Here is a 25130-nt window from a genome sequence, read left to right as displayed (position 1 = left end):
GTCAGCTGGAAGTGACTTCACTTGCATGACCAATCCTCCTACAGTCTTTGGTAAAAAGGTTACAATTAAATGGAAAGCTTTCCGATGCCCCTTGTGTTGCCCACAGTGATGCAAATCTATACTGAGGGCTTACACAAAGCCATGGCAGATGATCTTCTACATCCAGCACCATGAATCATGGGTTGGGTTCTCCCCCCACGGGAGAGGGTGGGTGGGAAAAAGTTCACCATCCATCTATTTTAGTGGAATCTTTATTATGAACAATTTTGTTGTTTCCAGAATGAGATTACTACATACTAGATAACAAAACATCCTCAGCTGAATCGGTTACAGCTTTTACTAGACTAGATCAGAACCAGCAAACCAAGTTTTATGTTTGTGGGGTTTCTTTTGGTGGGCTTTTTTTTCTTTTGAAGGATTTAGTCTATTGCAAGAAAAACAGCTTTACAAATATGAAATAGAATTAAAGGTACACATTTGATCATATATACATAAGGAGCTGCTGACACTGGACAGAAACATACAAGGAATTTCTTTGCACATAAATAGATTTTTTTAAAGTATCTCTTTCACATGTATACAAAAGTATTTTGCTTTCTGTATTGGGTAAAGTTCTTGAAGACATAAACAAGGACTTCTAAGAGACAAAATCCCACATGTCACTTAGGATGTGGGCTGTTGTGCACGCAAGGCTGTAATTATACAATTTACACAGCACTCCTATACAGTACTTGAACTTCTTATATACACACACATACGAGACAATTTTGTACATGAGATGCCACCTTTGCAAATTAAATGGCATCTACCCTGAAAGCTCCAGTGTTTGCATAAAAGATAAAACAAGTTTCAAAAGGCAACACCACTTGGCTTGTGGAGTCAAGGATCCACTGAACTGCAGCTGTAGCGAAGACAGCGTGGTAATGACACTGGCTTCTCTATATAGACAGCCCCAGCATGGAAGGTAAAGATGTAACCCTTGAAGTCTACATGTGTTATCTCTATAAAATGTGGCTCTGGCAATAACAATCGATTTTAACTGATCCATGGCTAAAGACACACACTTTTGTTCTTCAGGTTTCTCTTTAGGCTATGCAAGCCAAGTGGCTGGTTCTGTCTTTGGGGAAGATGTTTGGCTTTTACATGACCTTTTTTCATATGGTTAAGTTACTTATCAGTGGTGGAGGGCTCAGTTCAGCATACACACAATCTGTGAAACTTCTTTAATGCAGGTAGAAGGGGTGCACAGTGCAGCAATGACAGAGGGCTCTGCTAATCTTCTCCTGGAGTAGGGAACGCTCAGCACCTGAACAAACTGGGTGCAAGCCTGTTGTGAGATTAGGTCAGGCTTCCACTTTATTTTAGGCACAGTAGTGTCAAAAAAAGGGATGGAGTTTTGCTTCTTGTTTTAATTAATCATGCTTTTTGCACCTAGAAAACAGTACCCAGAGAACACTCAGAATATCATGCAGATGGTGCCACTTTAGACCTGGCACAGTGTCTAGCCAAATGCTCCCTGGACATCAGCAATGTCAAGCACACATACTACTTGCTGTGCTTATAGGTTACACACACCCATACTCATACCAAACTGTCTGCTGATCTCCCTGTGGATCTGAAGACCCAGGAGTGCTGCTGGAGCTGCCTCCTCTCATGGGCTCCTCTATAGCCCCAGCACCGCCTTCTGGCAGCTTACCCTGGCACTTGGTAAGTAGAACATCACCAGGGCCTTGCCCTAGAGAAGTATTTCCCTCGGTGCTGCTGGACACAGCTCTGACAGGGGCCACTGTGGCCACCTCTCCAGTATGAAGGGCTGGTTTGGGTTTGACTTTAGAGTGAGTGTGTGATGCAGGTGAGTAGTGTTGCCCAGGGCTCACATGCTCCTGTTGTTGCACATTCAGATTGCTGGTAGATGCAGTGGGTGAGGCAGAGAACTGATGGAAGGAGAGTGGCCTCTCATCCTTCGGTGGGGCCAGGGAAAGACGCCTGGCATCAAGCTGCCGACAACGGGAATCAACGCCTTGGAAGGAACCTGCCACCTTCGCAGACTGTGGCCTCTCTCTTAAGGTTGTCTGTGAGCTCATTGGCACAGAAGCCTTAGAGGTCTGACTGACAGCATCCTTGCCCCCACACAGGTCTGCTGCTGGCTTCTGGGGGCTCTCCTGCCTGCATGACTCTGGGCCAGCAGCTCTAAGGAGATCAGCAGAAGCCAAGCTAAATGCCCTGCTCAGTGATGTGCTCCTCTTGCTCATGGTTCCAGGCTGCTGAGGCTGTGCCACCTGCCGCATCCCACTGGCAGGCTGGTGCTGTGGTGTGTGAGGAAGCTTAAGGGACCCTTGTGAGCTTGCCAGAGGCTCAGGTTCAACTTGTCTGAGGTTTGGCTTCATGTAATTTCCAGGCTTAGCCATTCTTCCTTCCTCGTTGGTGACAGTCATCTTAACAGTTGGAGCAACAATATTCGTGGGCATCTTAGCAGCCTCCTTTCTGCATGGCTGAACCAGCAGGTTCCCAGGAGCTGAAGGCTCATTTACTTTCCTAAAATAATCGCTGAGCAAGTCATCTCTGTTACTGGAGGTGTCCTGGTGTAAAAAAATACACACATGCTACATTAATGACAAAACTTTTTGTTTAAAGAAAAATGCAGAGCTTTGTCTGAAAAAAACCCCACAACTATCTCCCTTCCCACTTGATTCAACTCAAATACAACCACAGATTTTTATATTGAAATTGGGCAACAAAAGACAAATATGGGTATAAATCCTCCTCAAGAAGTAACATACTCATAATTAGATCATGATAGTCTTGTTTGCAAGATTGTCTTAAATTTTACACATTTTCTCACTTGCAACCTGGGCAAGAACTCTTCTGCTTCCTTTCACAGCAGTCACTGTCACTGTAACATCAATATCACATTACTGACATCCATTGGTATCAGCAGGTATCAATGATTGTCTGCCATCTTCCGGAAAAAGTTCACCTGGGTAATACTCTTGTGTTAACTTCAGGGATGAGAATACCTTGGGGAGATGTGCTAACATTACAGGAAAGGTTTGTTTCTTCTCCATGGATTCCTGTCACCTCTCCCAGTCAACACACTACATGCCTTAAAGGCAGTGTGTACAATGTAGTGAAATGTACCCCAAAAATCATTACAAAAATGGAGAAATTAATTGCTTCCCTATAATTCACTTGAAAATTTCAAGTCAGAGAATTAATATGGCAGTACAAAAAAAAATATACACTGATTCTCTTCATGAGGAATAGTGCATGCAATCCAAAACCAGTGATACTTGGTAAACAGTCATTGGACTATTAGCATGAAGAGTGTTCAAAATAGTCAAGAGACACCATCTGCAAAAAAACTTGCTGAAACAAGCTCACAGAGTGCATTTCTTTACTCTTCTCTAGGCACTATATGTTAACACTTAATACATTCACTTTACTAGTGTTCCAGCTGTTTCTTCCAGTAATAAAACTCATATGCTACAAGTGAACATCATCAATGATAACAGTGCAGTGGGAAGATTTCTATGCTCAACTAAATGCTAAAGAGTTTGGGTTATTTTTAGCTTCACTTCAAACTTCTGCTGCGCACGCTAAGGTTACAGAATGACTTCTCCTCCAAACCACGCATGTTTCTGAACAAGCACTGGAAACACTTCATGAGCAATTAATACAAGTGATCTGGCAGCCTTTAAAATAATAGCTAAGAGTTACAGTATGCTTCTAGGTATTAATATGCTAGCAAAAGCTCTGGTAAGTTGGGAGATATTGTCTTCACAGCAAGAACAATAGATGGCCTGGAGATACAGACTGAAGCAGATCTCCTGATTCTCCTGCCTGTCCTGCGCCTCATGTTCTCAGGACATGAATGACCAAGGACCAATTTGAGTGACTGCAAAGGTTCCTGACAGAGGGAAGGACATAGGGACTAACAAGAGGGATGCAGTACATCAGCTTCTAACAGAAACTGGTGACATTGAATCATTTTGCTCTCATTTAAACTGCACTGACAATGAAAAGGAATGAGGATGACAGAGTAAGTGAAAACAGAAACATGGTCAGGTAGTTACAGACAAAATGGTAAAGTTGAAATTTTAAACATCTCTAAAAGCTATGCATAGTATTTAGGATAACAAGGGAATAGGAGGTGTGTTTAAATATTGCTCTAAAATCCAAGGACCAGATGCCATTAAGTGGTGCAGCTCTGTTGATTTCAATACTGTTACCAAGGCATTCATGAAAACAGAAACATCTGTTCACTTACACTATCAGTGACTTGTTCTTAACAGATTAACATGCTCAGCACTGAACCACCTCACTGCTGTATAGCATGTCTGAGCAGTAAAAGACAAATGTCATCTAGAAAACAAACATTTCATTTCTGACAAAGCAGTTTGTTCTGCAGCATATTCTTGCAGTCATTAAACCAACAGAGCAGTGCCAGTCAGCACACGAACATGCAGCATGGCAAAAGCATCAAGGACTTCATTGATAAGAAAAATATTCTCTCAAATGGTTTTTCCAGATTAGGAGATGGTTTTAACAACTTAATATTTTGCACTTCAATTGAAAAGTACTGTTAGATTTAATTTCTAATTACAGATTTAGCAGCTGATAATTACACAGACAACATTGATTCCCAAGGAAAAATACCTGGCGCTTAGAACTGGTGATACAACACAAAATCCTAGACAACAAGCATTTAATATTAAAAGTCCCAGCAGTTCAAGACATTGTGTTTGCAATGAATTATCTGCCTGACTTGTCATAGATTATACACCAAAATAAATTAGCAGGGTACTGTATAGAAGTTAACCTTGCCTTAGTTGTTCAAACTGTTTCACTTACTTTTGAAGATCCGATAATTCTCCAAGTTTCACACATATGAACAGGGAGCTTCTTCTCCTTCCTTGTTTCCCTATGCCCTCATTCCCCCGGATCAGCTTTGAGCAGTTTTTTTGACATCTGAGATAGGCTATCTCTATTTACTTACATTTTGTGGGGACAGCCTGTTGCTCTCTTCCAAGAACTGTTGCAAAGTTACTATCTCACTGCCAGGTGAGGCAGACCGTTGTCTGTCTGTGTAAGACTGGGATGAAGCACTTTTCTGAGGTGTATCATAAGAGACCAAACCATTCCTGTGGGAGGACGACTCATGCCTACTGCTAGGGCTTAAGACAGAAGTGGAGTGAAATGGATAGGTGTCTCGGAGCAAGGCTGGTGCCTCTCTGCTTGGCATCGTATCTTCACTGCTGAGACTTTCAGTTCTACCATGGATATGATCTAAGGAACCTGAAGAGAAGCATAAATATCATTAAAGACATGGCTCTTCCTCCCTCATTTTCAGTAGATTTCTGACCGAAGTAGGAACTTTATCAAGGGCCAATTCCACAGAGACTAGGTGGCTTTTTTTACCTTACTTTCATCTCTCATACAACTCAGGGCAGTCAGAATTTTCAAAAATCTGGACTAATAAATGTCTTCACAGTGCACACTTTGAAACCCCTGTGTTAAAAAAGCTTAACTACTTGTGCAAAGAATAGGAATAACACATGACAGTAAGAGGGCCCCTTCACCACCTCTGCGCCACTACAAGATCTCCCAGTTTTGGCTGTGTGTGATCTGAGAACCCAAACCTGGCAGTGGGAAAGCACAAAGCGGGTTATTCCACAGTGCCAGGTCTCCTGGCATCCTTGAAGGACGCATAATTCCAGCAAAACCAAACCTCTAGAGCACATACACAAGCTATGTACAGAGTAAGAACGGCAGAGATTTGTTGTAAAAGGAGTCTAAGAGTGGCCTGATACTTCCCACGATATGATGCCAGTCAGACTGAGACAAAACTAGACTGCCTGCCTTAGAAGCCACCCCTTGCCAGAATCAATCTTAGAAAAAGACTTCTTGCCAACAGTTTTGATTCCCAAGACAGTCATGTCCAGATTGCATAATTGTTACAATTTCAAAACAACAGTCCTGGAACTTAATTGAAAGGAAAATGGCATTTTGAACACAGTTTCATGGAATTTCACTTCCTGTTTGTCAGAACTCAGTTGTAAAAGCTTTACCTTTCAAATTGAGAGGGGAACTACTGCTGGAAGCATTTCTACTGCTCTCCAAACTGTTTGGCCTGGACACTGAAAAACACAAAACAAGCATTGAACAAACAGTTCTTACATTCCCTCTGATTCTCTAAAAGACTTGGCTGCAGTCTGCCTTCTGAAAATATGACCTGGGCAACTAAGTCACTTTGGAAACATTAACAACTATGTTATATACACAGGATGCAAAAGTCTGGACAGAGTAGAAACCACTTTTAATTTTTCAAGTCAAGCTGCTCAGGATCCATCTTGTTTTTCTCGCTTATTTTTGGCACACAAGAAGTATGTTCTGGGTGCTGCTTTTACAGCAACTGTAAACAAAGTAATGTAAATACTGAAGAATTTCAAAACTAAGTTGCAGTCTCAGTTCGCTTCTTTGGAAAGAGCTGGTAACCAGCCTGCTAATCACATCTTCCACAAAACTCAAAGCAGGCAGTGCTGGACTGGTGTCCTGCTGTGCATCCACACCTTTTTTATTTTATCGCTGATTCACTCCCTTGAGGAAGGAATTGAACATCGCTCAGAAAAATGCTGGGACAAGGCAACACTGTCTTTAAAATGTTGTCTTCTGAAAAAGTCCCTTAAAAGCTTCTCAACAGAAAAATATAAGTACTTAGCCCCACATTCCAAAACCGTATTCTTACTACACCTGTCACAGAATCACAGAATATATCTGTCACAGAATCACAGAATATATCTGTTTGGAAGAGACCTCAAAGATCATCCGGTCCAACTTTCAACCCAGTACTGAAGGGTCCACACTAAACTATGTCCCTAAGTGCCAGGTCCACACGCCACTTGAACATTCTCAGGGATGATGACTCCACCACTGCCCTGGGCAGACCATTCCAAAATTTGAGAACCATTTCAGTGAAGAAATATTTCTTAATATCCAACCTAATCCCCACCCTGCTGCAGCTTGAACCATTTCCTCTAGTCCTGTCGCTTGTCATCAGGAAAAGAGGCTCGCCCCCTCCTTGTCCAACCTCATTCTAGGTAGCTGTAGAGTCGTAAGGCCTCCCCTCAGCCTCCTCTCCTCCGGACTGAATAACCTCAGTTCCCTCTGACACTCAAGGACAGTTCACATAGATACAATACTGCAAGTCAAGGTAAAGGTTTAGAGCACATGCCACAATCTTACCGTGCTGTCTGGTGTTTGCAAACTCTACCTCAGGGGACTGTTCACATAGATTATCTTCTGAATTATAACCTGGAAAGAACAAAAGACTTAGAAGCCAATATTACACACAGGAAGGTCAATCCTTCAGGTTAGTCTCCAACACATTTTAGCAGTGTAAAAAACTGCAGGGATCAAGAGGCTTTTATAGACTGGGAGAGCAGCCACCTTCTAACCACAGCTGTGAACCACTGAGCAGAGAACCATGGGAGAGCTGACATCCAAGTTGATAACATTAAGAGACTAAGGAAATGCTCTATCTAATCAATTCAACCACTGAGCAGATAAAGTCATAATGAAAACACTAGTGTTCTGATCTTGTACTTCAGTGATAGCAGAAGTCATGTTTCACCCAAGCAGGAACTACAAAGTAGCCTGATTTGTACTAAGAGCTGGTCTATGAACTGCTCTGCATACCTTTTGGTCTGCTCTGGAGTCTGGAGATGGGGGTGGAAGTGTGCAGATGAATAGCTGAGGTTGAGTAAGTTCTGGGACCCAGTTCCGCACAGTGTTTTGTCGCAGAGTCTGCTGAGACTTCAGCATTATCATTGCTGCCTCCATGATGGGAATTCCGCTTCTGCTTTAGGTCCGTTAGCACTGAGGGGGAGAGAGGTAAATAAATCCAAGTAAATGAAAAATAGCTTTAGAAGACTTGTATTCATCTGCCCATACAAACATGACAAGCAGGCACAAAGAAACTGCACAACAGAGGCGCCAGTTTTGCAAGCTTCTGCATAAACAGTTCAGTATTGGATAGCAAATTTCTGCCACCAATTTTACAGTCATGTGTGCTCTCTATAAAGTGTGGGAGTGACAAGGGCTGCTTAGTGCCAGTGGGAGGGTTGATATTATACATGCAACAGTCACCATGAAAGGAGGAAGAAAAGGAGCAAAGACATGAATGTAGAAAAGATAAGTGAGGTGTGAAATTCTCGTTAACATTATTCCTTGCAGGTACATTTTATAAGCACTTACTTCAGTAATAAAATAGAATAAGGAAAGAGTGACAGCTGTCATGCTCTTATTCAAAGAGAAATAATGCTGATTTGGAAATTATCTAGCATGATCTACACAATAAGCTATTTTTTTTCAGGTTTAGATCTTTGCTGTGGTGCAAGAGCTTAGCCTCTACAAGGTTAAAACTCTGCTGCTCTTATGATGTTCTTATGCAAGATTTTAAGTGGAAGTCCTGGGATCTTGGCATGAGAATGAAAAAAAGAAGAAGAAAAAAAAAAAAACAAACACCAAAACCCACAAAAAACCAAAACCCTGCCAGAAAATTATTTAGATTCAGAAAGCTGAAGAGACCTTTTCTAGTGATGAGGTAGGTTAATTGATTTCTTGGAATGTGAACACAGCTGTTTAAGGCACACATAAAAATAGAAGTTACAGAAAATACCCTGGATGAGATGAAAATTCTAGGGTTTTATATATATATGAAGCACCTGCTTAGGTAATAGAAACTACATGCTAAAAACACAGCAGACTGCAGTGGTCAAACAACCCAATTAGCCAAGACAATGGGCAGACAGTTAGTTCAAAGCACAGAGCAGCAGCCAAGTTGTATTAGAGAAACTAAGTTACTGCCATCTCAGATGACACCTGGAAGCTGACTTCAGAAACAGTGCCTCTCTCAGAGTCTGTGAGGGCTCCATAGTACAGGGATGCCAATTTCTCTCAATACTGAAGTTCATAGCATGCCTGTAAGGGCAATGACTAACTAAAGCTTGACAGGCAATTGTATTTCCAGTCGAATTTGTAGATGCAGTTAACACCTTGCATAGACTGTATAGAATTTTATAGAATTACTAATTGCCCTGGAGACAAAGGTTCTCTACAAATCCCAAAATAGGTGTGCCAGTGTACTTGGTTGTGCCACAGAAAGCCACTCCTTAGAATAAGAAAGGAAGAGGAGAGCTTTCAGCTTCTGCTGAGGTTCTTGTAGTGTATTGCCCATGCTGCACACATTTCTCTAACAGAGTGGGGACTGGACCCAGGCATTCATTTCAAAATCATCAGGGTGCGACTATCAGGCATTAAGAGTTCTGGGCAACAAATCCATGATGAAGGTTAGTCCTAATCTTAAGACTGGGAATCTACTTTATTCTTCAAAAAAAAAAATAAACCTGTCAAAACTGAAGCATCAGAAACTGAAACTTCAGCTCAATTCAAGATGAATTTTCATAGCTGCAAGTGTGAAACCTGCTAAACAAGTCTGAATGCAAACGTCAAAGATATTTTGCAGAGAATAATTTTCCCAGTAGCTTCCACTCTATATTCAAAGCTGAGCTACTGAAAAGCAGACAACGATGCTAAAAACCCTGCCTTTTTTAGCATGTAGTGGCACAGAACATTGGGAAAATCTCCTGGATCTGAGACTGCTCATATATTAGATTTAGATTTTAGTAGGACTGCAACACCATAGAAAGCATAGCAACAGCAAATCAGTTCGACACGAACTGGACACGATGCAAGTATGTGACTGCAAGAAAATATTGAAGCGCATAGCAACTTCACTTAGAACAAGCACCACAGCCAATATACATACGCAGACTGAATGCCATGAGGTCCCCTAAAAATGTGCTGCATTGAAGAAATGATCCACAGTGTGCAAGAGTGATTCGTCTTCTACAGGAAAACTTAAGTCCATGTTCACTACTCTGTGCTTGTATTTAAAGACATGCTGAGTGTTGCTATGAAGGTGTGTGGTCTTTTAAAGGCACATGGGAATTTTGTTGGGGCTTTTATTGTTGTTTAAAATAATTTAATAATTTAATAAATAAATTAAGATAAATGCTAAAGAGAAGGTGTTAGAAATCTCCCAATTCCAGGAAAGAAAGAGGTTCATTAGGAGAGGATGGGATGTCGGAAGAAGACCAGAACCGGAGCCGATTAGAGAGAGACTGATGATTCGATGGAGACTTAGGAGACTTTTCTTTATCCTTGACTTTGCTTCTCAAAAAGGCAATCTTTCTGCGCTGCGCAGCTAAATTGTTATCACCCAGGTATCCCAAAAAGAAAAAGAAAAAAAAGTAAAAAACCCTTGTAATTAAAACTTAAAGTATCTTAAACCACACTAAAAACAGGTTAAAGACTACACAGCCAGTAAAAAACAAACAGGCTAAACAAAGACTAACACACATATCTGGAGGACTGATTAATGCATAACTAATCTGAGTCAGATTAATGCACAGATTAATGTGGATACATAAAATTTAAGCAAACCAATGAAGAAACTTCTGTAAGATTACCCCAAATGTTTTTACTTCACAAATAAAATGAAATCGGTGTCCAGGTGTCCATGTTACTTGGTGATGATATACCTCCATTTCCTAGATGCCTTCTAGAGTTTAGCACTGATGCTCATCAGTATTCAGTATCACTAAGGTTGGAAGAGACCTCAAAGATCATCAAGTCCAACCTGTCACCACAGACCTCATGACTAGAGTAGGGAGGACACTACTGCCCACTGCAGGCTTGAACTCACGACCTATCCCATTAAGGGTCTTATGTGCTACCAACTGAGCCGTACAGCATAAACATGTTTGATACGCTATCAGAAAGAATGAAGCCCCCAGGACAGTCTGTTATCTCTGGCACTACATATGGGCCTTGTTCACAAGTAACTTAAGCCCAAATTCCCAGGTTGAACTTTGGATGCATGTTAAACATTTAATATCTCGTGGAATCATATGGATGATCCAAGACATATATTTCTATTTTAAGTAAATCAATAACCTCTGAGAATTAGAATGAAGAAAGGAAACATAAAACTCAGTCAAAACAAAAAAATCATCCAGATAGACACTTGCAGTAGTCTGTAACAACAATTTCACCCTCCTGAGCTGCTCCCCCTTTGCTTGACACACTCCCCAGGGGAAAGGATTAATTTCAAAAGTGTTTCTCCAAAAGTATTTCTGGAGGACAATGATCTCTATATAGAAGCTAATAGAAATGTTCTCAATAGAGTAAGCAGAACTTGGGATATATTCCACAGATCAGAGAGCATTTACTTTGAGGAACTTTCTTTTAAACTTATCATCATTAGGAACACCTGATTTACTGTGTATGAACTAACTAAACAGGAAATAATTCTTTCTTACATTCACCTTAGTATTAAAAAAACCCCCAACCCATTTAATAATTTTACATCAAGAATTATTAGTTCAAAGTCAAAGCAAGTTATCATCCTCTATATTAATTAGCTTACAAAAAAATTAGCATTTTTTATGTTATTTCTTTTGCATGGACGCCATCTCCTGGCAGTGGCTGTATGACCAGCTAGTGCCCATTTGAAAAGCAATTGCTAATGAGACAACTTTAAATGGTTTGTTGTAAAATCACAGTAAAGGAAGCATTTCTACCAACTTATTTAGTAACATATAATACATTCAGACAAATCAGGAAACTATATACAATGAGTGACCAGGTAAGAATTCCATATAAAGAACAAACCAAACTCAAGACAAACCAAAACTCCCTACCTTTATTTCACTTTAGGGATTTTTTTTTGCTTACTAAAACTTTTAGTGTGTTAATTAAAAAAAAGGAATCTGAACCATAATGTGATGGACTACTGACATACTCTCTATATGTTTTAAATTGTTTTTAAGTCTTTTCCAAAACATGCCCAACTCATGAATTTCAGCTGGGCCTTCCTTACCTTTGTTTGAAGAACCCCCAGGGTTCTCTCTCTCCTCCATGGAGTTAGACCCTTGAGAGTTACTATCCTGAGTCTCTTGATGTTTCAGTTTTTGAGAGGCAGATGGAGAGTTTACCATCTCTGCAGATTCAGAATGCAATGGGGGGCTTTCTGCTGCTGGTTTCAACCGCTCCTTTGTAGTCTCCTTCTTTGGCTTGATTAGTTTGACTAAGGCTCTGGCTCCAATCCAGTGGTTTTTCCTGATAAAGCAGGTTTTGTTAATGGAATTCATAAAATAAATACTCTGAAGAAGTTTACAGCTGTGCTAAAGTCATCAAGTCACCCTACATTCTTATTTATTTACTGTCATGAATTAGTTGGAAAGATGTAGTGTAATGTGGTGGGTTGAAGTTTCCTCCAGCATTAACTTTTAGCCAGACTAACTGCTAGAAATCTGCAGCTAAATTTTAAAGGCATAGCCTAAAACTACCACACATGAATTTCACAAAGCTGGAGATCCATTTTTCTCCCAAAGTCAAAATTATTTTACAGAAATATTTCTTCAGCAGGAGAAATGTGAGAAAGACAACCATTCCCCTAACACATATGGACCCACATAAAACATCTTAACAGTGTGAAAAGCACTACTACAGAAACAGACTGAGAAGGAAAGAAATGAAAACTATTTTAAAGATGATTCCCTGTCTTTGCTAAGGCTATCAGCCAGAATTCTATGATGAAATTAGCCTGGCTCTTCTTTGTTGTTCTTAATAAAATTTTTAAAGTCCTTTCTCTCAGAGGGACCTCTTACCCCTTTGAAAGAGCAGCTCTGGAAGCTCCTATTGCTGCCTAGTCATCATACTGGGGGTCTCACCCTGCTGCTAGGCACAAGATTAAGTTTGTCAGGACAAAGTGGCTCTTTTCCAGTTCACACTATTTCAGACTTCAGTATTACAACAGTGTCCCACGTGAGTTACTGTACTTTGTAGTAATACACCCTGATGCCTCAGGGAATGGTTTGTGAAGTGAAAGCAAAGACAGAAAGGAATCACAGAAAGGCTTAGGTTGGAAGGGACCTTAGAGATCATCTACTCCAACCTCCCCACAATGGGAAGAGAAGTCTCTCAACAAGACTCAGTTCTTCAAGGATTCATCCAGAGAAGATGGCACTGTCTGTGAAATTTCTGTTATCTCCAGTTATGGAGAGCCCTTTATCAGCCTCACAAATCCATACAATAGCAGAACTGAACTAATATGGTACTTACTTTTTTGGGGTAGGATCATAAAACTTGTATTGATCCATTATCTTCTCTTTAAGCCTTTCGTTGTGTCTCCTTAAGGCATTCAATTTATCGCTGTGAGGGGAAAAGGACATTCTGAGCCATCTCATCAAGTTAAGCACAATGAAAATATAGAAGCCTCCAAGAGGGGAAAGAGACTGAAACACCTTCCTATAGCATAACCTTCAGAATCCAACTGAGCTCACGCGCTTTTTAGAGAGGGCAAATGCAAAAGCCTACCAAAACTGCTGATGGGTGTCCTTCGTGCAATTAGCATGAAAGGTGGAAGAACAACCATAGATCAGTGCTAGATACTCACTAGTAACTCAGGAACATTTTGTCTTGTTGATGCTATGATGAATCTTGTTTTGTTTTTGAAAACTGACTTGCTGATTGCTTGGTCTTACTCACTGATCGCTTAACTCAAAGGTTAAGATCCTTACACATTTTGACTTTCTTGTCTACCTGATAACTGGGTATTTTATTCTGCTTACTCCTCTGTAACTAGAGGTACATAACGTTTGATCTTTGCCTGAGAGCTGTGCCATGCCACTTTGTTGGGTTTTTTGGACTGGTTATTTTATTAACCTGCAGAGTGGATGTTAGCAAATCTTTTTTTCATTTAAGTAGTAAGTCTGATGTACCTCCACCATAAAACTGTCAGACACCTTGATAAATACACTTAGAATACATTCATATTCAGCCCATTTCAGCAAACGATTTCTAACATTCTAACTATATAATCCATTCCTGAAATAAAACTCAGTAACTCCCACATCATCCTGAGGAGCTTAGACTAAAGTTCTTGGGATTAAGAACATTTCTTCCTTCTTTCATACCCGTAAGAGAATTTTGGTGCGGTGAGAACGGTATTCTTTAGAAATCTAGAACAGGAGTATCTTACTTAAGCATGCCACTCTGTGCATGGGGGATGTGGTGATGTATCTTGACAAAGGAAGTACTTCTTATAATGCAAATGACAAAAACTTGAGGGGTAGATTGTTTGCCTTTCTTCAGAAATCCAAATATAAAATTACTCTCATAAGACTAAATTTTTGCTGCAATTCAGCTGTACTCCATGCTTTTCAGCAATCTTTGAGAAGTACCACTGTATTTAGCATTTCATCTTTTATAGCCAAGTTTTCCATGTGAGCTTTTCCACATGAACTTGTCCAGGTGGCCCCTGAGCATCCCTTTGCGTTAAGGCAATGCAAAGAAATTTTGTGGTTTCTCCCCATTACGTCTCTTATTATGCATTCTCTTTTCTAGCCAGATATCAAGTATCACTCCCCTGCCTGTCCTCTTGATAGAAGATTCATATTCTATGTTTGTCTAGATGACTATTTTGGGCTACACAATTTCAGTGTCTAGTTTCTTACATGTACTGCTTTTGTTCTTCGTGATACTGCTCCTTGTTCTCCATGCTCCGTTCCAGCAACATCTGATTCTGCTGGCTCAGCAGCTGAATCTGACTTAGGAGATGACGGTTTTCTTCTTCCAGATTCCCCTTTAGTCGGGACAGCAGCTGTTAAACAAGATACATTAATCTCTCCTCTGCATCTAGGTTCCCTGGAAGTGCACCATGATCAAGATAACACAATAGCATAGCAACCTAGGGTTGGGAGCGTTATTATGATCACATAGATTGACCTCCTACCTACAATGTGCCAAAAAGTACAAACAATGAATGTTAACTCTCTAACAGGAACCCAGCAGTACACCTACCTACAGCTACCCACCTCACAGTGGTTATCCAGCTTGGTCAGAGAGATATCCATGGATTGATGCTGTTCCTTCAGCTCATCGTAGCGAGCCTGCCAACGATTCAACTCCAGCTGAGAGTTGTTCAAGGAAGTTTTCAGCTCTTTAGTGTGTGAATGCAAGCCTTCATACTCTGCCTTTAATTGGTTGTGCAAAAAATTCACCCTAAACATAAAGAAGCCAGCAGGCTTATGAAGGACACTTCATAGAAAGCACCTTACATTCAAAGACAGCACCATCAGTGTGCAGATGTTACTAAATCAAACATTAAGTTCCAGAGACTATGTCCTAATGACATTTTTATTCAAAGCACATAGAAACATTTTATTAAGGAAGTAGTAATAGCATTATGAAATATTTCAATCCTGAAAAAGAAAGGAAAACAGATGAAACACAAACTTGCTGTTTCCTCAGTGTATAAGCTACAGACCACAAATGCCTGATGCAGAATGTATTTAAGAGCACTTGTCAGCTCTGCTTGGCACAAATAAAGAAACCTTCCAGAACTGTTTTCCTGATGCATGAAATGTAAGCATTAAAGTGTCCTGAACTGTGAAACACTGCAATGTTCTAAGATGATACTGTGGCATACTGGTTATAATGAAGAGCTCCTCAGCAAAGATATGGGCTGGAGGGATGGGTTACTGCTGCATTATGTAAAGTTCAGATGCTAGCTCACAAAAGGGGGTTTGACATGATATAAGTTACCCTATGATCATATGAATCACTAAGCCCACTTCTGGCAATAAGAATCAAGCCTCTTTCGAGTATTAACAAACAGCTTTCTCTGGGCAGTAGAAAATAACCAGCAATTGTAACTCCTAGAACTAAATAAAATTTGTGTAAAAAAAACATAATAAAGTTCTCTTTAATGGTGGGAACTCTAGATATTACTGAGGGGTTTGGGTATTTGTAGTTCTACTTCAAGACAAGCATTTGGAAATAACACATTACAGAAACACTTGTGAAGTGAACCATGTGCGGAAGTTTATTTTGAATAAGCAAAAGTCCCAGGATCAGACCATGTTTGAAGCACCACGTAACTGTATTTGTTGACAGTGTCCATGAAGCCAATAACCTTAAATGAGTTAAAATGATCAAATCAACAGAAACTGAGAAAAATTATCAAACATTAATGAAGATATTCTGGAACTACAGTTAACACAACAAAACACACCTGTGTTTTGCATAACTGATGTATTAATTATACACAAGAATTTGGCAAGAGAACCATACCTGTCCAGTTCCTCCCTCAGCTTCTGATTTTCCCCAGTGGTTATTGCATTTGATCTCCTCTCTTGTTGCAGAACCTCTCTCTCAGTTTTTAAAACTTTTTCCAACTCTTCCAGCTCTGACTTGTGTTTCATTAAACTGTTGTATCTGCAGAAAGAAGGTTTCATTGCTTTCATTTAAGCATTTTACTGCCTCTAGTTTAAGATCTTTAATAGGCAATACCACAGTAACCAGAATGGATTTTTTTCCCTGCCCACTTAGTTACACAGACATTTTTGTGGTTAAATTTCTATCAGTGCTGAAGAATTCCACACTATGCTGTGGAAATTCAGTTTAAAAGTTTCCCTGTTGATTAATTTCATCCTAAAAAGGCAAAGCATCCTTTTAAGCAAACTAGGATGCAATTGCCAGAACCTCCTTTCAATTGCCAGATTGTGATCATTTGGTAAAACAGGTCATTCCAGGGTAGCTGGAAACTGCACCATTAAACTGGAATCACAGTGACAGGTTTCAAAAACCTGACTAAAAAGCAGGAGCCAAAAAAAAAAAAGAAAAAGAGAGAGAGAGAGAAAGCAATACAGTGAGCTTATTAGGTAACCACCAAATGCATATTAGGTTAAGTGTGTAGGTAATAGCATCCTGCATGGTTTAGTTGATTAGGTGGTGTTGGATGATAGGTTCAACACGATGATCTTGAAGGTCTCTTCCAACCTGGTCTGGTCTGGTCTATTCTATTCGATTCTGTTCTAAATAACCCCCTGTATATTCCAAACAGATGATGAGGGCAGCACAAGTGAGCTGACAGCAAAACACCTTTAGGCAGGGGCTGACCCACCTGCTTGAGTGGCTCTACTTGTTCACTAGTGAGAAACTCAAAAGCAAGATCAGTGCTCAAACCTAGGCTTCCACTGTCACTTGGTTTATACAATAAATCATTCAGTGTGGGGAGACAGGCAGAGACAGAGGGCAGAAGCCATCAAGTATGTCTTTAATTTCAATCTCTGGAATGCTAAAATAGCAGAGGTGTGGAACAATTTCCCTGTTCCTTGGCACAGGCATTGACAAGGCAGGCTCAGCCTCCTTGAGCTGCTACACCACCTGCATTTGGAAAATGCTGTGAAGAACAAGGTAGCATGAGAATACTTGGTCAAAGAGCATGCTGTTCTCTGAAGATTTTTTCTATGTTTTTCCCTCTAGAGGCCTCTGTCAAGGTCTGTGATCATACACACACAGCAGCAGAAGCCACTGGGGACCCTGGTGCAGTGAATGTCAAGTCACAATCACAATTTTTTTTGTGACCGTGACAAAAGCTATTGCCCCAAAACATCCCAACAGATACACCTGTGCCAGTTACAGAGAAATATCCTTCTAAATAATAAACAAGGTGGAAGATGCAGCATTGCTTGAAGAGCTAAAAAGAACAAGCATCATCGGTCTGTGACTCTCACCCCAGTGGAGATGAATGCAGTCACAAAAACTTCAAAAACACAAAAGCAGTGGACAGCACCAAACACACTGACTCCTGCCAACTTGTTTTTCTTCCAGGCAACCATTCCCTTCATTCCGTGGTCAAATCACAGACTGTCCCAAATCCAGCCCATTGGAGGGCCACATAGAAAAGTACCTGTCTCCCAGACAAAAGCTGCTTTTTGCTATTCATTCCCAATAACAGCACTGGAGTTTAATTAAACTTATTTACTTGTTTTCTTTTCAAATTCAATGTCTCCACAAAAAATGGAGGAATGTGAAAGCAGAGGAAGGTTTCACATCCAGCTCCAAGAAGCATTTAAGACAAGCTGCCGGGCAATCCAGAATCTGAGAAGACAAGCTCCACAGTCAGTCCCTTGGCAGATTCCCATGGCTGCTGCTTCTGCAGAAACTGTGTCGTGAATTCTTTTGCCATTACTGTACGATAGGGCTACTCTGTTCGTTTTTATCCAGGCCCTCTATTCTTAAAGAGGGCTGCTTAGAGGGAAGCAGTATACTGGTCCAGTTTTATGAGCTTGGCCCAGCTCCACATGCTGCCTTTGAGCGCAAGAACCCCTGAGGTAGATCACAGCTGCTCCCCTTAATATTAGGTGAAAGGTAAGAAAGAAAAGACTGCAAAACCACACATGAATCTGCATCTCTGGGGCAGTAATGAAATTCCAGGCCAGATTTTCTTGTACTCTCAATTCAACACAAAGCCTACCATTTCAGCAGGACCTATGCAACCAGGTTGCCCATGCTGTAGACTCATGTTCACTTTGCCTCCTTAAGTATCAGGCACTTGGACAAAGAGGATTTTTAAAAACACTCTTACACATGCAAATAAAATCTCTTCTGGATCTGATGTAATCCATTCCTGAGACTGAATTATTATATTTCTCTTTACTCCTTTTTGCTTTGCTAAAAAAGCATGTGGCAAAGGCAACCTAGGAAAATAATTACCAGCCAGCACTGGTAACATAATAATACAAGGCCCTGAAATCTGTAACCCTCCACAGCAGTGATTCTGTTTTTCCAGCAAGATGAGTTTTTCCAGTCTGCAGGATTAGATTTCTTTAGACTAAGCCACAATGAAATGCTTAAGGATATATAATCAGTTGTAGCTAGTAAATTATTACCTCCCCTCAGCAATATGCAGCATGTAAAGTGATTTTTAAAATGCAGCATGAGCCCAGACTTTTTCTGTGTTCTTTGAGAACAGCCATAAGAACACTGCAAAGCCAAGACACTGCGATTAATTGCAAACAATCCTAACATACTAGCTCCTTTTCCCAAGTCAAACCCACATCTGTGGTTGGCTGGGCTATGACAGGTCATTTCACTGCAGTCACACACAACCCATTATTAAATCCCCACTGCAGTGCTAATACTGTTCAGATAGAGCCAAGGGAGGTGCAGCAAAGTTTGCTCAGGCATAGAAAATATTCTATGGTTAGAATGCATCAGAGTGAACTATATAAACCCTGGGGACCTTGGCTGTACGTGGTGACAGGAGTCCATAAGCCAAGTAAAAGTTGCTGTAAATTCTTCTAGATGAGCTGCAGCCATAGGTTTGTGCAGGAGTGCAATTCTGCCTTAAGCAACAGAACTGTGATTAATTAGTGTTGTCATCAACTGAGAAAAAATTACCTTGGAGCTGGGACAAACAAAACCTGTCTCTTAGACACTGCACAAGCAAAAATTTTGGCTGCACTGAGCTGCTCTGGGAAAATTTAGCAGGTGATACATTCCAGCTGAAGTTGAAAGTGAGGTATTTCATCTTAGCACTTAAATGTCTCAGAGTGGTGTAAGAAAACAGTTTTCTTACAGCTGTTTCTGTAACTTTTTCCCCTGTGCTTGCTTAGGCAGCTGAACCTCACATACCACACATTGGAGGGAAAACAAAACACATGCACAGACACACAAAGTGGTTTGTTTCTGTCTCTTTTTGACAGCCAAATGGAGACACAGGCTGTCCTTGGACAAGCCACCTTTATAAGTACCTTTTGAGACTGATGTGCTCAGGAGGACACCACACGTTTAGAACTGCCAAAAATCAACCTGCTTTGACTACAGAAAAGGCCACCAGATGTTCCCCTGCAACATGTCTCACTAGCAGTCACATCTCAGTAACAGGCAGTCCCAATTGCAAATGTTTGCAATGGTCATCTGAGCACTTACCACTGGAGATAGTCTATTTTTAGAAAATCACTTTTTCCTTAGGATAGAATTGTTTAATAACTGGTACTTATCAAGAAAAGAAAGAACTCAGCAAGCTGCCTTAATACACCAGTGTGAAAATCTCAACTAAGCCTAAATCAATGGAAACCCTTAATCAGTCTGAGAGGGACTTGGTAAGCAGGCACAGTGTCTGTGGAAGCACTTACAGCTTATTCAGTTGACAGTTCGCCAGCTGTCCTGTCACAGCCCTGGTGAATGATTTTAATCACAATGGGTTTATTTCCATGCTTTATCAAAATCTACAGCACACTGCACTGCCAACTACTTAAGTCTTTGGGAAAGAAAAGTTTAGCACCAGTTTTCAGTCCACCCTCAAAAATCGCCAGTTGAATTGCTCTGAACCCAGCTCCTGGCCTTTCACAGAAACTGAACTAAATACAGGTACTGTAAAGAAAAATCACTGAATTGTGTATGAAAAGTTTTGAGGGGTAAGCACAGAGTGGCATTTTCATAGTAGTACACTACATATTGTTCAATCCATGTACAACTGTCAGAGAATGATGGTGACAGAGACTAAACAATGAACAGATTACACTGACTTCACAATTCAATTGAAAGGCCTGAAGCAAAAGCCTGTGACTGAGAACTAGAAGAAAACAAACATGAGTTCTCTCAGTACAGCTTCCTTCAGAGATCCTCCTTTATCACAAGGTTGACGCCACACACAATCCTCAATGATCTGAATTTCCCAAGACATGCTACTCACACCTAGGTAACTACCTAGCTGAACTGCAGACCCTACTGTATCACTAGAAAAGGTACCCCACCCAGCAGAGCTGAGAGAATCTTTTTAAAGCTGCATGTTATTATAGCACAGATCCTTAAATGCATTTAAGCTACTTCTGAAAAAGCATCCCCATGACCCAAGCCCATGTTTGCTAAATATCATCAGAGTCATCTGTGGTCTGTCATCTTTGGTGGTCTAAAATCTATGGCTTTGCAAATATTTTCACCTCATCTCCTAATGATAGCAAGAATGAGATAACACTTTTTCAGAGGAACAGCTTAGCAGTTTTCATTTCTAATTGGAGACCAACATTTAAGGTTAAAATTGTAACATGGGCACATTCCAGCTACACTCTACCCTGAGCAGTGAGCATACCTCTCACCCAGACCTTTGTGCTCCAGATCCAGGGTTTTGTGTAATGTTTTCAGGCAGCTATGCTGGTTTATCAGCATTTCATATTCTGCAGATTGTCGTTCATGCAGTGAAACAAGGTGCTCATGGTCCTGAAGCAATGATTCATAGTCAGCTTTCAGTTCCTCCTTCTGTTTCAGTAGATTTTCATTCTCATTCTCCTTGGCTGTCTGCTGATTTTGGAGTAAAGTATTCTGGGCCATCAGTGAAGCACTCTGGGAGCTGAGGGTTGAATTTTCTACCTAAAGTTTCTCAAATAAAAAGCAAGCATTACTTATTTACACCTACTGGTACATACAACAAACATGTAGCAGCAGCTTGTATCTGCATAGAGTTAATCAAGAGTGCATCCATTGCCCTGTGAACTTACAACACCTATGGACAATCTGGCATTGCTTTGGTGTTACTGCTGGCAGCATGCACCACATAAAGTCATGCTATCACCAGTCTGAAAAGCATCAGGATAACCTCCAAACTGAAACCCGCTGTTACACTGATCCTGTAGACTAAGATAAACTGAATACTCACAACTCAGCTGCATCTCAAACAGCCATGTACCAAAGCCAGAAGTTCTCCCATGATTTTGTACAAGTAATCAAATGTTTACCCAAACATACCAAAATTAACTGCACCGCTGTGTACTATGGCAGCACCCGTAAGAATGATTTCAGCAGACAGGTAGTGCTTTGATTTTGTATGTTGCTTATATACTTCAATTACAGGTGAGAAAGAATTAAAAAACAAAGAAACAAACATAATCTGTGACCACGCACTTTATCACACTAGGTTTGTATTTCCAAAATTAAAGCAGCTTTTAACAGCACCTGTCTTCCACCAGCAACTCTGACATTGTGGCTGAAAGTATAAAAATTGTGACTAGAACTCTGCTACAAGGCCTCTTGAGAGCTGAGATGTCCTTATCCTGTTTCTCCCAAGCTGTCTTACAGGCAATAAAAGAAAAAAAACCAAACAAACAGCAAAAGATCTTTTATTCCAGAAGCAGAGTTCTGGAATAAGACATCTGGATTTTGCTGCATTGATTAAAAAAAAATCTCTCTAAATAACAACCTTCTTAATGAAGATAGCTATGATTAGTTACAGAGCCAATTTCCCTACTAGTTCAGAGAAATTCAGACCTCAAACTAAGCTCCACCATATGGGCCTCATCTTTACATCACTACTTAGGCATACCAGTACAAACATTTTCTACCAGCTGTGATCTTCTCTACACTACTATAGTCAAATTTAGTCTCCTGCCACAGAGGTGCAACATTGTCCTGACCTGGAGTTTGGCTGTCTGCGTCTGCAGGGCAGTGTTGTGCTCCTGAAGAAAAACATTTTGCTTCTGTAGTGTCAGGATCTGATTGTTGAAGGTGACATTCTGTGTTTCCAAATGCTTCAGCTGTTCTTTAAGCAGCTGCTTCTCAGTATTCAGGGCTGCATTCTGAAAGAGAAATGGCATTGAAGAGGTGACAGGGAGAAATAAAACAGCTGTCCTGATCATTTGGAGTCCTATCAAAGGTAAGAACCAATTAGTGATGAGCATTCTGCAACAAATGTGCAAAAGCAAACTCTTCCCAGCATTAAATGAAGATAGGACAAATGTTATACACAGGATTAATCGCTGTAATGATGTTATACAAGACATATACAGCATTAAAGTCCCATGCAGCCCTAAGAGAGACTGGTAGACTTAGGTCCTCTGGAAAACCCACCAGATTGCTGTAAGCTCAAAAACCAGCTTCCCAGAAACAAACTCATGATTGCAAGGGAAGTCTAAGGCACAAGAGGCAATAGGAGGAGCCTTACATTCCTTTCCAATTCGATTGCCCTGTCTTTCAGTTTCAACAACTCCATGGTAGCTTCTCGATGCCCAGTTTCTGATTTCTCATTCATTTGGTGGTTGGGAATGAATTTCTCTTCAGAACACACCACTGACTTCTGAGCATACTGCTCATCCTGCTGAGTCTGATTAAGTGCATCAAAGTCCTTCTTTACCTGCAGAATCAAAAAGCAACAACCTTTAACACCTATTTAACAGTGGGATCTTTTATTAGTAATGATGAGATATGCAGTCTCTCTATTGCATTGCAGGGACTTCCAAGGGATTCAACAAGCATGGCCCTCACTTCACTGATGGGAAGCTGTGACACAGAGAGATAGAAGAATCCCTGTCTCTTGGCCTCTAATCAGGTGCCCTTTAACTCAAGTACTGTTGCCTAACAAACAGGCTATTCTTAGGTGAGATGTTTCAACTGAAGTCTTCCTCAGCCTATGCTGAGGCAGAAAACTAAGACAATAGTAACGAAAAAATCTTGGAAAACTGAGACGTGCAAATAGCATTTAGATACAAAAGCTTCTGATTTGCCCCAAGCCCAACAATTCTTTCTGAAGTTGGGGCCATTATATAGAAATTAACAAAAGAAAGCAGCCTAGTAAAAAAACCAAACCAAACCAACAGCCAACATACATTAGGAAGTGTGTGTATGGAACTTGTTCTTGCTGAGGGAAAAAACCAAAAATGTCTGTCAAAGTGCAGAACCACACTGTGAGCAATTAAAATTCAGTTAACCTCTCACCATATTTAGATCATTCTGTAACTGCTGGTTCAAATTCAGGGAGTCTTTCACTTGAGCTTCCAGCATTGCAATCTTCTCCTCTTTCATAGCAAGTGTTGTTCTCAGTGCTGATTCAGTTTTGCTCTCCAGAATCTTGTATTTTCTGAAATACATGAGAATATATTTTCCCAGTGTCTGCCACTACTATATGAACCATTATCTATGCAGGAGACTTCACCTTCACCCATTCCAAATCTCACCACATGCTACATTACATGCGTTTGCTTCCTCAAGAAAATTATTTCCTCTACCACCACAGATCACTATTGCTACATTATGGCTGGGGAACTTGCTTTTGGGAAATTCAACCAGTTCTAGAGGCAGTACCAGCATGGTTCTACAGAAACAGCTAAGAGCTGCATAACTTAGAAGAAATTCAGTTTTGCTCTTTTTCCCTAATTACGCTGCCAAAATTTCTTCTCGTGGCTCTTTTTGTACAGTCTTTACAAGAGAAAAATTCATAGTGGATTTCAAAGACTCCTATGAGATGGGTATACTTCTCTAATTAGGTCTTAGTAAGAGGCCTGTATACATGTGGGTTGTTGGGGTTTCTTTGTTCATTACTACAGTACTTGCAAACTTGTTCCCTGCAACTGGCAATTACTTGGCAACATGACATAGTGACAGACACTAGTAGACACTATTCTTACTTATAAGGAGACTGTGATGAGGAATACACACTGAAATAGCTACCCAGCTACTCTTCTGGGGAGTAGAGGGGACTGTAGGAACGCTGGCTAGCACGAGAGAGAAAAATGGCATTTCTTCATTCCATCCAAGAAAAAGTTTTGCAAAACTTGCAGTATAATACCAGCCTTGCTACAGGAAAACATGCTTTATGTCTAAAATGGGTAAATGTAATTGCAGTGAGACGGATGAGAACCAAAAATAAAGGCAAAGGGCTTGAGGCTTGAATTAATTTAAGGAAGAGCCTGCAGAGTCAAAAGAATGACTAAGAGAGCTCAGTTTCCTTACGTGTCATCATTGCCATTGTCATCCTGTAGTAGCAGTTCTTTGTTCAATCCTATCTTCTCCAGTTCCTGGTTCAATTTGTCCAGCTCACTGGACAACTGTTGACTCTTCAGTTTTTCCAGGACCAAGTCCTGCAACAACACTTACATGATTAGTTGCTGTGCAAAAAAAAGTGTGGTGAAAGTTATGCAGCACCAAAGATATTTTTTTAAAGTACTGAAAAAAGTCATGGGATAAAATCCCAGTTCCAAGAAGGTCAGCTACAATTCTTCATCAGTGACAACTGAGTGCAGAATTAAATTGATTGCTTTATTTATAGTTTGCTTGGAATAAATCTGAAGAATGCTTCTTTTGGCCTTTGGCTCCCTCACTGTACTGAATTACTTCTGCCAACACTGGCACCCTGCCCGTCTGCCAAAAGAGGGAGCGAGTGGGGGACAGGAGACTCCCTGCCCTTCCGCCACAAAAAGGTTGCATGCAAGCCAGAGGACACCAGCAGA

At 40.6% G+C, this 25130-nt stretch overlaps 1 protein-coding gene across 1 annotated transcript in view; it reads right to left on the bottom strand.

Moving 5' to 3' along the window:
• Positions 1-255: 255 nt before the first annotated feature.
• CCDC88C (coiled-coil domain containing 88C) overlaps positions 256-25130 on the bottom strand; it is a 94331-nt gene continuing 69456 nt past the window's right edge. The window contains exons 16-30 of the mRNA XM_054161908.1: positions 24634-24761; positions 23620-23761; positions 22850-23038; positions 22323-22484; positions 21005-21282; positions 16198-16341; positions 14940-15126; positions 14580-14725; positions 13186-13275; positions 11942-12180; positions 7696-7875; positions 7243-7311; positions 6069-6137; positions 4997-5295; positions 256-2579 (exon numbers count right to left, since the gene is read on the bottom strand). Coding sequence (XP_054017883.1) covers positions 1566-2579; positions 4997-5295; positions 6069-6137; positions 7243-7311; positions 7696-7875; positions 11942-12180; positions 13186-13275; positions 14580-14725; positions 14940-15126; positions 16198-16341; positions 21005-21282; positions 22323-22484; positions 22850-23038; positions 23620-23761; positions 24634-24761 — 3336 coding nt within the window. The 3' untranslated portion in view covers positions 256-1565. The remainder of the gene's footprint in view (positions 2580-4996; positions 5296-6068; positions 6138-7242; positions 7312-7695; positions 7876-11941; positions 12181-13185; positions 13276-14579; positions 14726-14939; positions 15127-16197; positions 16342-21004; positions 21283-22322; positions 22485-22849; positions 23039-23619; positions 23762-24633; positions 24762-25130) is intronic.

This window comes from Dryobates pubescens, chromosome 5, assembly GCF_014839835.1.
Source record: "Dryobates pubescens isolate bDryPub1 chromosome 5, bDryPub1.pri, whole genome shotgun sequence".
Taxonomy (NCBI): Eukaryota; Metazoa; Chordata; class Aves; order Piciformes; family Picidae; genus Dryobates; species Dryobates pubescens.
This window is presented reverse-complemented; position numbering and strand designations above follow the sequence as displayed.